The 13,182-nt window shown below is 39.8% G+C and overlaps 1 protein-coding gene across 1 annotated transcript in view; it reads right to left on the reverse strand.

The window, feature by feature from the left end:
- The window catches only part of LOC102771601 (chromosome unknown open reading frame, human C11orf74), a 59,905-nt gene that overhangs the window by 30,833 nt on the left and 15,890 nt on the right, over nucleotides 1–13,182 (reverse strand). Inside the window, exon 2 of the mRNA XM_015559005.1 lies at nucleotides 9,638–9,806. Within this exon, the coding sequence (XP_015414491.1) occupies nucleotides 9,638–9,783 (146 nt within the window). The 5' untranslated portion in view covers nucleotides 9,784–9,806. The remainder of the gene's footprint in view (nucleotides 1–9,637; nucleotides 9,807–13,182) is intronic.

The raw sequence follows: 13,182 nt of genomic DNA on the forward strand, positions 1-13,182 counted from the left end.
CTACTTAAACGTTGATAGGACTATCTTAAAAGTTTATTTGTGTTACTATAAAGGTCTCTGCTTGTGTTTTGTAAAAGTTCAAAATTCCATTTACCTACTGAAAGTTCACCTCTCTAATTTATATGTATGTATAAAATATACTGTAAAATATATATGTGTGTGTTGAAAAGATATTGAGAAGTAAAAAAAATGATTTTTTATTTGCGCTTAAATCAAATTTAGAAACTTCCCACAATATCTTTCTTCACTGAAAAAAAAAACCAACTAGAAAAAAGTATTCATTGTAACAAACTACTAGGCACTAAAGACACCGCCCAAAGTAAAATTTAATGATTGTAATTCAAAATGTTGTAAATACTCAAATACATTTTCTTTCCTTATCCAATTATACCTAACTACAGCAGACACAGAAAACAAATGAATATCTATGGACCAAATATGCATGGGTAGACTAAAAATGAATTATAACAACTGCAGCTGAAGATTTATGCTAACATATCTAACACCAAAATGGTTCCATCAGCTCAAAATCCATCAGGATTTGAGGGAGGAAATTTCCTTCTGCAACTGAACCAGCATTTTTCTGTGTTTCATAATTTGTCAATTTATTCCCTAAGTGTAGATTTAGTGATGACAAAAGAATTAGGGAAACAAACGAAAATTGCTTAATTACAGTTTGCAGATGTTCCCCCAAAGAGAAAGAACAGGTTAATGCTACTGATGCTGTTTCTTCCATAGGACTGTGCTATACATTAGCTTCACCCAATACTATTTTCCTCCTTCAGTGTTCTACGTGATGTTTGATGTAATGTTGTGATAAAGGAGTCACTTACAGATAGCAACTGAATTTATGATCAGTAGAAAACCATAAGCTTTTTTTCTTTTCCTTTTATCCTTTGCAGCAATACCAAGAAAGAAAGAACCCATCAATAAAAAGCTTTAAAATAACACCACGACCTTATTCTCTCCCTTGGGATGCCAGATTAATTGAGTTTTCTAATTTCCTCATTGCTTCTATTGGCAAGTCCTCATGAGATGCCTTCTATGAATTTCTCTTGAGGGTAACATCTCAATAGCCTAATGTCTTAAGTTAAAATATGTTTATTGCTGTTTGCTGTGTTATTTTCAATTGTGCGCTTTCCTGTTCAACTCACGTATGCAGGGGTGCTTCCAGAGTTGCCTTTTTTTTTCTTTATGTGGCTAACGGAAAAAAAAGGAAACAGAAAGACATTGCAAATGGCCTGTGAACTAAAAACACCACTCAATATTCAGTAGGGAATTGAATGACTGATAACAACAGCGCAGAAAATGTGGCTTTAAGTGCCACCTGGAAGGGTAAAGCCGGTCAGTTCGTTTCCAACTTCCTGTGGCAGACGGTCTGCCAGTTGCAAGGGCATCAAAACAATGCTAAGCCTGCTGGTCTCTGGCTAATGCTCTACGGAAAACAACTGCAAAAGGCGACCCAGCAGGACGTGTTTGCTGCTGCTGTGTTGTCTTTCAGGAGAGAAAGCCGTTTTTATGCTCGGCTGACATTCCTTTCCTGCTCTGAAATTGGTTAAGAGGGCCAGCTGCTTTCTGTCATTTCCTCAGTGGTGTTTTTCTCAACAGATTCTGAAGTCATTCTTCAGAGTGGGAAAAGCCTCTTTGTGGCCCTATGGAAGCTTAAAGGTGCATTTCTAATGCTAACATTCAAAACAGCTTTGGAGACCAAAATGATATGTCAGTTTAGGAGATGGGCTGTTTCCTGCACTGTCACCAGCTTCATTTTTAATTACATTTTTAGAAGCTGTTAAATGTGAGCAGTGACAGTCCTCTGGCTGAACGGACAACTCGAAATATATCAGTCGGGAAGTGTAAACCAAACCCCAGCCCAAGATTCTAAGCTCTGGACAGAACATACACTCAATAAGGAAAACGTAAAGGACTCCTGTAGTGAGAGCTGTGGCCTCCGTGGGCCTCAGTGTCTCCCAGGCAAGATGCTGGTGACGGGCCTTGGACTCTTTCTTCTCCCGAATCCTCTGTCAGTCACCTGTTACCAAGTGCAGCAGCTCAATGGCCCTTTTTGCTTCCCATTTCCTCCTCCACTACCCTAGTCCATATCTCCACACAGAGATTGCTGTTCAGCCTCCTAGCTTGTCATCCGATTCCAGTTGTCTTTCCTTCTTGCCTCTATCTTTCCCACCACGTGTGTGTGTATGTGTGTGTATGTGTATATGTGTATGTATGTGTGTATGTGTGTGTATTGTATGTGTGTGTATGTGTGTATATATGTGTGTGTGTGTGTGTGTGTGTATGTGTGTGTGTTTAAACTCTACGATGGCTCCCAGTTAGCTAGTATATCACACCCCAACGTGGGGCATCGGGACACAGTGCACTCTGCAGGCTCTTCTTCCTGTGCCTACCCTTTAAGTGTGAATGTTCTTTAGGACTCAGTCTGAGGCCTGTCTCAGTCTGTCTCTTCATCATTCTGAATTCTCCTATTTTCTTTTCACTTATTCAACAAATATTTATTAAGCATCTACTCAGTCTACCAGGCACTGGTTCAGGCCCTGGAGTATTAATGGTGAACAAACCCCACAAGCAACCAGGCCCCATGAAGCCCACATTCTGAAAAAGATAGAGGAATCCTGTTTTGAGGTAGCACTTCTATTTCTGGCTCAAATCACCTGCATGCCAGAGACTCCCAGATCCTGAGAACTGCCCAGCGCTTAAGGGAAGGCAGAAAAGTGAAGTGGGTCAGAGCATGGGCTCTGCAGCCACACTGATTAGGGCCATAATCCAAGGCCACCCCTAAGTAGTCACATAACCTTGGGCAAGGCTGTTAGGGCTGCCATCACAAAACACCACAGGCTGGTGGCTTAAACAACAGAAATGTATTTCCTAACAATTCTGGAGGCCGAAAGACTGAGAGAGATCAAGGTGTTGGCAGGGTTGCTTCTCCTGAGCCCTCCACCCCCAGCCCTCTCTTTCGCTGCTCTCTTGCTGTGTCCCCTCACAGCCTTTTCTCTCTGTGTGCACTTCCCTGGTGGGTCTCTCTCTTCTTACAAGAACACCAGTCATACTGGATTAGGACCCACCCTTATGACCTCACTTAATCTTAATTGCCTCTTTACCGACCCTAAATCCAAATACAGTCACATTGGAGATTAAGGTTTCAATGAATAAATTTTGAGGGGACAAATTCGGTCCTTATCAGTAAGTTACTTAACCTTAAGCCTTGGTTTCCTCATCTGTAAATTGGGAATAATAAAAATTAAAATGTAAAAATACTCACTAGGTTATTCTAAGGATTAATTAAGATGATCCAAGTAAAGTACTAAAAATAATACCGAGTACTTAATAACTGTTAGCTGCTTATCAATAATATTACACTAGATTTCTTACAATCTCACAATCCCAGATGTTTCTCGGGGGAAAGAGGATAGAAGTACAGAGGAGGGCCAGAGGCCTGAAGTTTGAATGCTTGGCCGCATCTCAAGCAAATTGCTAATCTACAACGACTTTCATTTCTCTTAGCTATAAAAAGGAGTAGTAAATAGCTATTTGTTTGCATCTTTGTGGTAAATAAATGACTCAAGACAAATGCTTAGTGAATATACCAATGAAGGAATCCTATATAATAAAAGCCTAATATGCAAATTATCCTCTCAGGTGGTCCTTCAACCACTTGCTATGACATGCGTTGACCACCAGGGGGTGGCTCGGAACATGGCGGGCATTGGCGACACACTGCAACCTCTCACCCACTACCTGGGAGGGGGGTGACGGGTGGGGGGAATACAGGGTGTCCGCCGCTGAGCTCACTCTCGCTCCCCCTGCTATCCTCCCCCAGGACACAAGGGCTCACGCACCAGGGGAGCACCCCCTAACCCACACTCCCCCAGCCTGCGCCGAGCACCTGTGTGGAACCTGCCCTGGACCCACATGGCCTCTTCTGGGTGAACCAGGCCAGAGCCACCAGGACCACGTGGGCCAGTAGAGCTCCCTATGGGTTCACGCAGGAGCCGGTCTGCGAGGCGGGCAAGAGCGCGCTGCCCACCCACTTCCGTGCAGTGCCATTGGGTGGCCCAGAGGCCCACTCTGTGCCTCAGTCCACAGCGTCCAGCCACGCTCACCGCATCTCCGAGTGGGAACTCAGGCATCATGACTCAGGCAGAGGGGGCTGTGCAGAAGCTCGGGGGTCCAGGTGCTGCCCAGGGCCCAGAGATTAGCTGGGACCTGCCCTTCCACCAGACACTTGCCCTTCGATCACCAGCCAGGCCTAGGGACTGCACCCATGCATGAATTTCATGCACCAGGCCTCTAGTCTAAAATAAGGAGCACTGGACTGCCTCTTCCAAGCCTACAGTTTAGACAGAAACAAACCTGGAGCTGGTCTCTTAAAGGAGTATCAGTAGTCTTGCTTTTGAAGGGTCTGCATTAGCAGAATTTGTAATCTAAACCAGTGGTGCTCAAAACCAGTGAGGCATCAGAATTACCTAGAGAGCCCTGCAAATATAAAGCTTCCTAGACCCCTAGCTATTGGGTTCTCACTTAATAAGCCTGGGATAGTGTCTGGAAAGCTGTATTTCTATAAAAATTTGCTACTATTCAATTCTTTCTGAGTATCAGCCACGTTTGAAACTACTGGGCCATAGCAGCGCTTCCCAGTGGAAGTACAATGTAAGCCATACGTGTGGTTTAAAATTTTCAAGCATATTTTTTAAAAGTTTTTTAAAAAGTGAAGTTAATTTTAATAATATATTTTATTTAAGCCAATTTTCTAAAATATTATCATTTCAAATGTAGTCCAAAAATATTGAGATATTCACATCATATTTTAACTGTCTTTAAAATCCTGTGCTCACTTTGTACTCATCACATATCTCAGTTCACATGCAAAATTTCCACCAGAAATACTTGATCTGTATTTATATTTCATACAATTTACACTTTAAAAAATTGGATTTATAAGTTGTCCCAAACACATTCAAAAGTTATCCAATAACTGAATTAATTATTAGTGTTTTGATGGAGATTTAAATTAAAACTAAGAAAAAATTAAAACGTAGTTCCTGGGTAGCATCTGCCACATTCCAATTGCTCGGCTGTCACCTGTAGCTAATGGCTCCTGTGATGAGCAGCGCAGGCCTAGTGATCACAAATCATGTGATAAGTGTACATTCCTGAAATATGCAATGGTGGTAGACTATTGGCAGAGCTCCTTAAAGAACTAAATGTGAATAAAGTAAAAAGTACAGATTAAACTCTCCTGTGATTACATAATATTAGTAAAATCTAAGAAAAACTAAAGCCTATTCAGAGGTTTTGAAACTAAAAGTTTCAAAGATATTAATTCAAACAATCAAAGGTCTGACCACCACCAGTGAATAAAGCCATGGGCATGGCCATTTGTGCTGAACATTCAGATATATGATGTTCTAATTACAGGAAGGAAATTTAGTTCAAATATTAACAAGTACGAAAGGAAATAGAGAGGGTGAGTTGACAAGAATGTTATTCAAATACCTGTGGAAAGAATAGTAAAATGCTAAAAGGACAAAATATTGCAAGTGAAATGAGAATAGCATAAAGAAAACTGGAAACAAAAATCAAACATTAAAATCAGAAACAAAATATTTGATCCAGACATAAAGTGGATAAATATAGCAGTGAATAGAAAGCTGTTTTAAATGGTAATATAGAAATTGGTAGAATCACTTGGGAAACTGGATCCTAATGATTTTAAGATGAAATGGGAGAATGAAAAACAAGGATTTATTTAAGAGTTAATGACAAAATCATAGTGATTCACTGCAATTTCCCAACTGTTTTAAGATGAATAGCCGGCAAAATGAAAAAGTTTAGTGGAAATTAATCATTTAGTCTGAAGCACAAAATCAGAACAATAGTTGTGTGTGTGTGTGTGTGTGTGTGTCCCTCCTATAAGCTTTCACAGAACTCTGCTTCTCTCCATCATGGTACTTTTCATACATTAGTGTAATTTCTTGTTTTCTTATTTCTCTCTCACACTGGACCTTCTAGTGCTTGAGGACAATTATTTATTCTTTGATCCTCAGCACCTAAAATAATACCTAGACTATAAGGACTCAGAGAATAAATGAATGAATGCATTAACAAAAAATCAAATATAAGTTTCCATGTCCAAGTTTTTATAACCTAAAAAAATGACAGCAATATGACAGACAAGGAAGAAAAGCATTTTTCCCTTTAGATGGATATTCTAGAAAGTCCTATAAATTAATCATATTCACAAAGAAACTGAGACACCTAAGACTGCAACCTAGCATCTTATCTTTAGCCGCAATAATGTCAACAATATAATAATGTCTTCATCAATAATGAATAAAGCCAAAAATCTGCATTCTTATTTTCTCATGTAAATCTTGAAACTTGGTCTTACTCTCTTGAACTGAAGACACTATTGAGAATTCAATTATAACTGCCTCTTTAAAATAAATGTCTCCTTAAAGATTTTGGTAGAACATTATATTTATTATCAAATATGCACCTTGGTTTAAAAAAACAGAGCAGCCCGGCCAACGTGGCTCTGTGGTTGAGCGTCAACCTATGAAGTAGGAGATCATGGTTCGAGTCCCAGTGAGGGCACATGCTTGGGTTTCAGGCTTAATCCCCATTGCGGGGTGTGCAGGAAGCAACCGATCAATGATTCTCTTTCATCGTTGATGTTTCTGTCTCTCTCTCTCCCTCTCCCTTCCTCTCTGAAATCAATAAAAATGTTTTTTGAAAGTAAATAAATATTAAAAACCAGAGCTGTTCTAAAAAAAATAAAAACCCTGTAAAATATGATCGACATAAATGTACTGTAGGGAGAATTATGCTGTAATATGAACAGCTTCCAACTGTTTTCCAAGAGACTGTAGCAGTAATGTGAATATCTTTCAATAAAGCTATAGTTTAATTTTTTCCAGGGAAATATTTTTAATAGGATTACGGACCCTTTTAACACTCTTAGAAAGAAAATGAATCCCATCAGCACTCTGGCATATAACTATTATAAAATTAAATAGAACAGTCAATCAGTGGAAATGAGAAACAAAACTTATTGAAGAAATGTACATAAGTATGCATGGTTTTAACCACACATACTCTTTAACAGAGAAAAGATTTCACTACATAGCAGCAAAACGACCAAACAGACTAAGAGAAATTAAGGGCTGAAAAGAAGGGGAAAACTGTGAAGAAACAACTTTCATGTTTTCCTTAAAACTGAATGAAAGCCTGGCCGGTGTGGCTCAGTGGTTAAGCATCAACCTATGAACCAGATCAAAGTTTGATTCCCTATCAGGGCACATGCCCAAGTTGCAGGCTTGGTCACCAGTAGGGGGCGTGCAAGAGGCAGCCAACTGATTTTCTCTCCTCATTGAAGTTTCTATCTCTCTCTCCCTCTACTTTCCTCTCTCTGAAATCAATAAAAAACGTACTTTAAAAAAAAACACAACTAAATGAACCGTATTTACTTTGATCAGTTCTCCTATCACTCAACTCTTAGGCCTGTCCCTAAGTCCCGTTTGGTTCTTCAGAAGGTACTTAAATGTTTCAGGAGGAAAAAAGATGCTTACTGATTAAGACACACTTCTGCACTCACAACTCTTTGTGCTTTAAGAGGAATTTTTTCAGGTCATTAGTTTATAATGTGAATGGCGCCTAGGGATATTTTGAAAGGAAAAAAAAAACTACTGTGCTTGGCAATGCAGTTTATGTGATTTGCGTCATCATTTATTTCAGCTCAATTTGGGGCCCAAACTAAACTCAAAATGAAGTGACCACATGTGTAACAGTTTCTGTCTCAGCATGCAATTATCATACAGAACTCTGAAAAGAGAACAGCCCTCCTTACCCCCAAAACCAAAATATTATAACCTCCTTAAAACACCCAAGTCCTTGCACGTTCTTAACTCTGCCATAGTACAAAAATAAAGTCAGCTTTACAAATAATTTGCAAAATAATTTTAATTATAAAAATGCCATTGGCATACCAAAATGCATAAATTCGGCTGGTTTTACCCTTGTTTTCACACACACACACACCCCACTAGACATTGCATACCGGCATGTTTGGGTCCAGTAACTGTGGAACTAAATCATTAGCCTCAAAGAAAGCAAGCATCTTCCTAAACCCAAGTTCATAGATTAAGGTGATTCGGCCATTATCATGATTATTCTGATCCACATATCATGTCACTATAGATCATTCAGAATCCTAAAGGTAACTAGAGATTTCCTAAAGTCTCCATTTCCCTTAAGGATAAACAAAACCACAGTCCACAACTTTTAAGGGTAAACAAAACAGATATTGATATTCCAGCTACTTTGTACAACAAAACAACTTTAAATACAGCTCCTCATGTTGTGACCCAACCATAATATTATTTTCACTGCAGCTTCATAACTGTAATGTTGCTACTGTTATGAATCGGAATGTAAATATCTGATATGCAGGATGGTCTTAGGCAACCCCTGTGAAAGGGTCCTTCGACCACCAAAGGGGTCGTGACTCACAGGTTGAGAACCGCTGCTCTAAAAGTTCCCCCAGTGAGTCCAAGGTGCAGCTAAATGGAGAACCAATGGCCTCACAAGTGTGGATCAATGACCCAGAAAGGACCAAGGTTGAGATCAAGCCAATGAAGACCCGAAGCAGAATTTACAATATAAATTACAAACTCAAATGCCTACAGGAGCCACTCAGTGAATGAAACAGGCGATGTATACACACATTTTTAGATTGTGTGAGTGCCAGAGAGCGCTACAAACTAGGGAGCTCACAGGGCAAGGGCTCCTGAGCTCTAGCTGATATTGCCGACAGGGAAATAACAGGTACCAGATCTCACTTATCAGAAAAAACACATCAAGATTTTTGTGTACAATTTCGAAACTCTTAAATGTTGGCTCCATTTAGAAAACAAAAACAATACTGTGGGTAGCAAACAAAACACATAATGACACACACGACACAGGTTTGGCCTTTAGGCTTCAGTTAATCACTTCTGGTCTAAAAGTTCGTTTCCGTTGCACAAAAATCAGAGCACCATCATCATCATCATCATCATCATCATCATCACCACAACAACAATACCTAACCTTCAGTAAGTACTTACATGTTAGCCAACATGCTAAGAGTTCTACACAGAGTCTCTCAATTCACCGGCACCAACCTTTGGGGGTCTATTATTATTCCCCTTTTCCTCGATAACCCCGTTCCCCAAGATCACATAGCCAGAAAGTGGCCATGCCAGGATACAAATGTTTGCAATATAACTCCACAGCCTATCCTGTGCTATATTTCTTTAAAGTTTTAAACATGCTTTAAAACCCCTCCACTGTTTGCACTTGGGTTTCTCCATAAATAAAATGAAGAGATTATACTGATTGATTTCTCAGGTCCTTTTTAACTCTCAAATTCAACAGTTCTGACTCCATCATACAACTCCTGGTTGCATTAAAAATGTTGGTATTTACATGAATCAGCCATGAATGCCCTGATAAGAATTGTCTGATCAAAGGAATGGAATGAATGAATGAATGAATGAATGCTCATCAAACAGTCTTTTGGAAAAGAAGCAAAGACATAAAATTACACTAAAATTCTTTTTCTCTACTACTATAGAAAGTTTACTTTTCCATTTTACCTTTTGAAAGATGAGTAAAGGTGCTCAGAAATTCTTCATATGTTTGCTCATGACAATTAACAAACTTATCCAAGACTTCTTTAATTATTTGATCTTCATCCATGGTCTCCATTTCTGGTATTTGGGCAGGCATTCCTATTCACGGGGCCACTTTATCTATGAAACGAAGAAAAGCATGAGCTGGACAGAGTCATGCAGTACCAGCCTCTCAGAAAATACTGTAATGAGCAGGTAAAAGAATTGCAAGACTCAAAAGGACAGGACAAGATAGTTACTACAACAGTAATAAGGTCTAGTTCAAGAGATCAGAGTTCATTCATATCCTGGCTTCTGAAGTGCTATCACAATTTTATTTTCTGCTTCAGTTTCCACATTTCCATCTCCTTAATTCGCGCCTTTTCATCTTTGTATCCCAAATGTTTAACAGCTCAGGAAAGGGCATAGAGCTGGCAGTCAATCAATATGAGGCTAAAATTATAGACAGTCCCTGACTTAAGATGGTTCAACTTAGGATTCTTTTTTTTATTTTAGCCACTGCCCAAGGAGTATCTGTTCTCATTTGAGCAGGTACTACAGTCTGATGTGGCTAGAAACTGGTCAAACACTCATGTAAACTTGCCCAATTACTTCACCTGTGCCTCACCCGGCATGGCTTCAAGTCCTTTCATCCTCCTGATCAAGCTACCTGGAAAAGGTTACACACCCCCTCCTTTCCTTTAAAACAGGCCATCCAGAAATGAAATCCGGACACGGTCTGGATACAGAGATGGGACTAAATCCCACACTAAATATTGCACTCCTGCTACATAGCTGAAGACCACGTTCACGTTGCTGGTGGCCCCCCCAGTGTCAGTTCACTCGCCATAACTAAATGCCTGTTGGCTAAGACACAGTGACTGCCTCAATCCACAACAGTTTAAACTTTGTCTTTAGCTATGATGTTTCAGCTTGTTAAATTCCATTCATTCTGGATGGAATGTTAGTCTCACCTAGCTTTGAGAAAATTGACTATCTATAAAAAGCACAGGAGCAATTACTGCCTAAGTAGCTGGTGTGATTCAGGGAGGATAGTAAAGAAGAGGGGTTCTCCAATACTGTCTAGCAAACAGAGAAAGCACCAAGATTCTTATATTTCTCTAAAACAAGAAAAAAGTCAGTTCTCGTTATTAATCATATTTATTTGGTTAGCTCAGAAAAAAAAATAAAAATCTTTTCACAAGATGATATCTAACCTCATTTGATGGAAGGATCTGATCTGAATTAACATGAAAGTACTTACAGCTTTAATTTTTAATTTCACTCAGAGCAACTATTCACATAGTTCCCTGTAGAAATACTATCTGGCTTGCTTTTGTGATGCTTTTCCAGACCCCACTGGAGATTTTGTGTAATATGTGGCATTTGCCCTGATTACCTTTGTAAACTCCAAACTATTCTGAAATCTGAAATACACCTGACCACAAGGTTTTAAATAAGAAATTGTGAAGCTACCTGTACCTCCCAGGATTGGAATGAGGATTAAATGAATAGACATGGCACCTCAAGAAGTGTTAGCCATGATGATCATGGTGATGACAATAGATCGGGCTTAGCACTTGGTCCTCTGCCTACACAAAGACTTCTTTTGACTGTCACTCCTCTGACTTTGAAGGCGCTGCTATTACCTTCAGATAAATCAAGATAAGTCCTCACTCACTACAACCCCAGATAAAACAGGGTGCTATAAAAGACAGGGTGAAAATAAAACATGGAGCTCAAAATGAAAGAAACTCAAAATGAAAGAAACTGTTTCAAACTATTTTTGTTGTTGTTGCTAATCCTCACCCAAGGATATTTTCCATTGATTTTTAGAGAGAATGCAGGGGAGGGGTGAGACACAGAGAGAGAAACATTGATGTGAGATAGACACATTGATTGGTTGCCTCCCACAGGAACCCTGACCTGGGCCAGAGGACCAGGCTGGGGATTGAACCTGCAACCCACATACGTGCCCTTTGATTGGAATCGAATCTGGGACCCTTCCGTCCGCAGGCCGATGCTCTATCGACTGAGCAAAACTGGCTAGGGTTCAAATTACTGTATGAATTAGATATAGAAAAAAGCATCAATTAAGGTTTATGAAAATTTACTTGTAACACTGCCAACCTTCAGCAATCCAAAGTTTAATCAATTATGTTTGGAGTTGCTAGATAAAAAATAATAATAAAGAAATTCCCAGGTAGCTATTTTGCCACTACCAGTAGGACATGTACTTAATTCCAAGAATGTCAATCCAATTTTCCAGAATTGAACCCTATCAAAACTCTAACAATGTTGCTCGAACCATCTCGGGTTAACTACTTCAGCAAGCAAACACCACACAGCAACAGTCACCCGTATTGGAGATTGCTGTAGATGTCTCCTTTAAGACTTTTAGTGATGACAGAAATTCCTTTAAACTTCCCAATTCTCAACCTGGGATAGTTTGAGTGGTTCGCCTTAACACATGTCAGCTTCACTAAAGGCAAATAATTCATGTTTTGGGGCTTAGAAGCTCCACATGAAAGACCCAGAACCTCTGATGATCAGTCAATGTGTATAAATATCTACCGGTAAAGCATAAGTATCACCATCACAATCACAGCCTCCAGGAGGAAACACTGGGAGGAAGCATTGCTCTGCTCGGACGACTAAACATCACAGGAAACCACAGGTTTGGTGAGGAGCAGGGTTCTCTTACCGAGCCGCCGAGCTACAGCACGGGAGCCCTCCCTGGAGTCGTTTTCTACCACCAGCCAAGCCCGTCGTGTGTGTGTGCTCTCTGAAAGGAGGTTATTATGAAATACAGGATGTGGAATTACCACCATTGACTTAGCACATCGTTGATGTTTACCTTCAGATCCCTGCTCCATGCAGCTAACCTACACACAACTTTCAAAGACAAGAGTGTAAGCCTTAAGAAACAAGATGCCATGAGCTAGTCTCCTCTCAATGTACATAGCCTGCTTTTTAAAATTATTTTATTGCTGAGAGGGGGGGGGAAGAGATTGAGATTGTTTGGTTGTTCTACTTATTTATGCATTCATTGGTTATTTCTTGTATGTGCCCTGACTGGGGATTGAACCCACAATCATGGCATACTGGGTCAATGTTCTGACCAACTGAGTGACCTGACCAGCGCCATAACCTGCTTTTTAACAGCACAGAGAGAGCTCTATGTCCACAAACAAGTTTTTTTAAAAAAAACTGGGAGCCTTACCACTGATACTTAAATAAATAACACATTTTTAAAGATTTGTCCAGGAGCCATCAAAACGCACTTCCTCAAATTCTCATAGTTCTGCTCAACAAAAATCTCCCACTGTGCTCAAAGGTAAGATGGGATATTATCAAAATAAGTCTCCCTGCGTAAGGAAACGAAACCATCAACCTTGATATTTCATAGACTGGGTCTCCCTTTGTAGTTTGGAAAATGGACAAATCTTAAAAAGACCAAGTTGCATTGTAAGGGTACTGAGTTAATTTATGATAGAAGAGACCCGGTGTGAACTAA

This window comes from Myotis davidii, unplaced genomic scaffold, assembly GCF_000327345.1.
Source record: "Myotis davidii unplaced genomic scaffold, ASM32734v1 scaffold94, whole genome shotgun sequence".
Classification (NCBI taxonomy): domain Eukaryota; kingdom Metazoa; phylum Chordata; class Mammalia; order Chiroptera; family Vespertilionidae; genus Myotis; species Myotis davidii.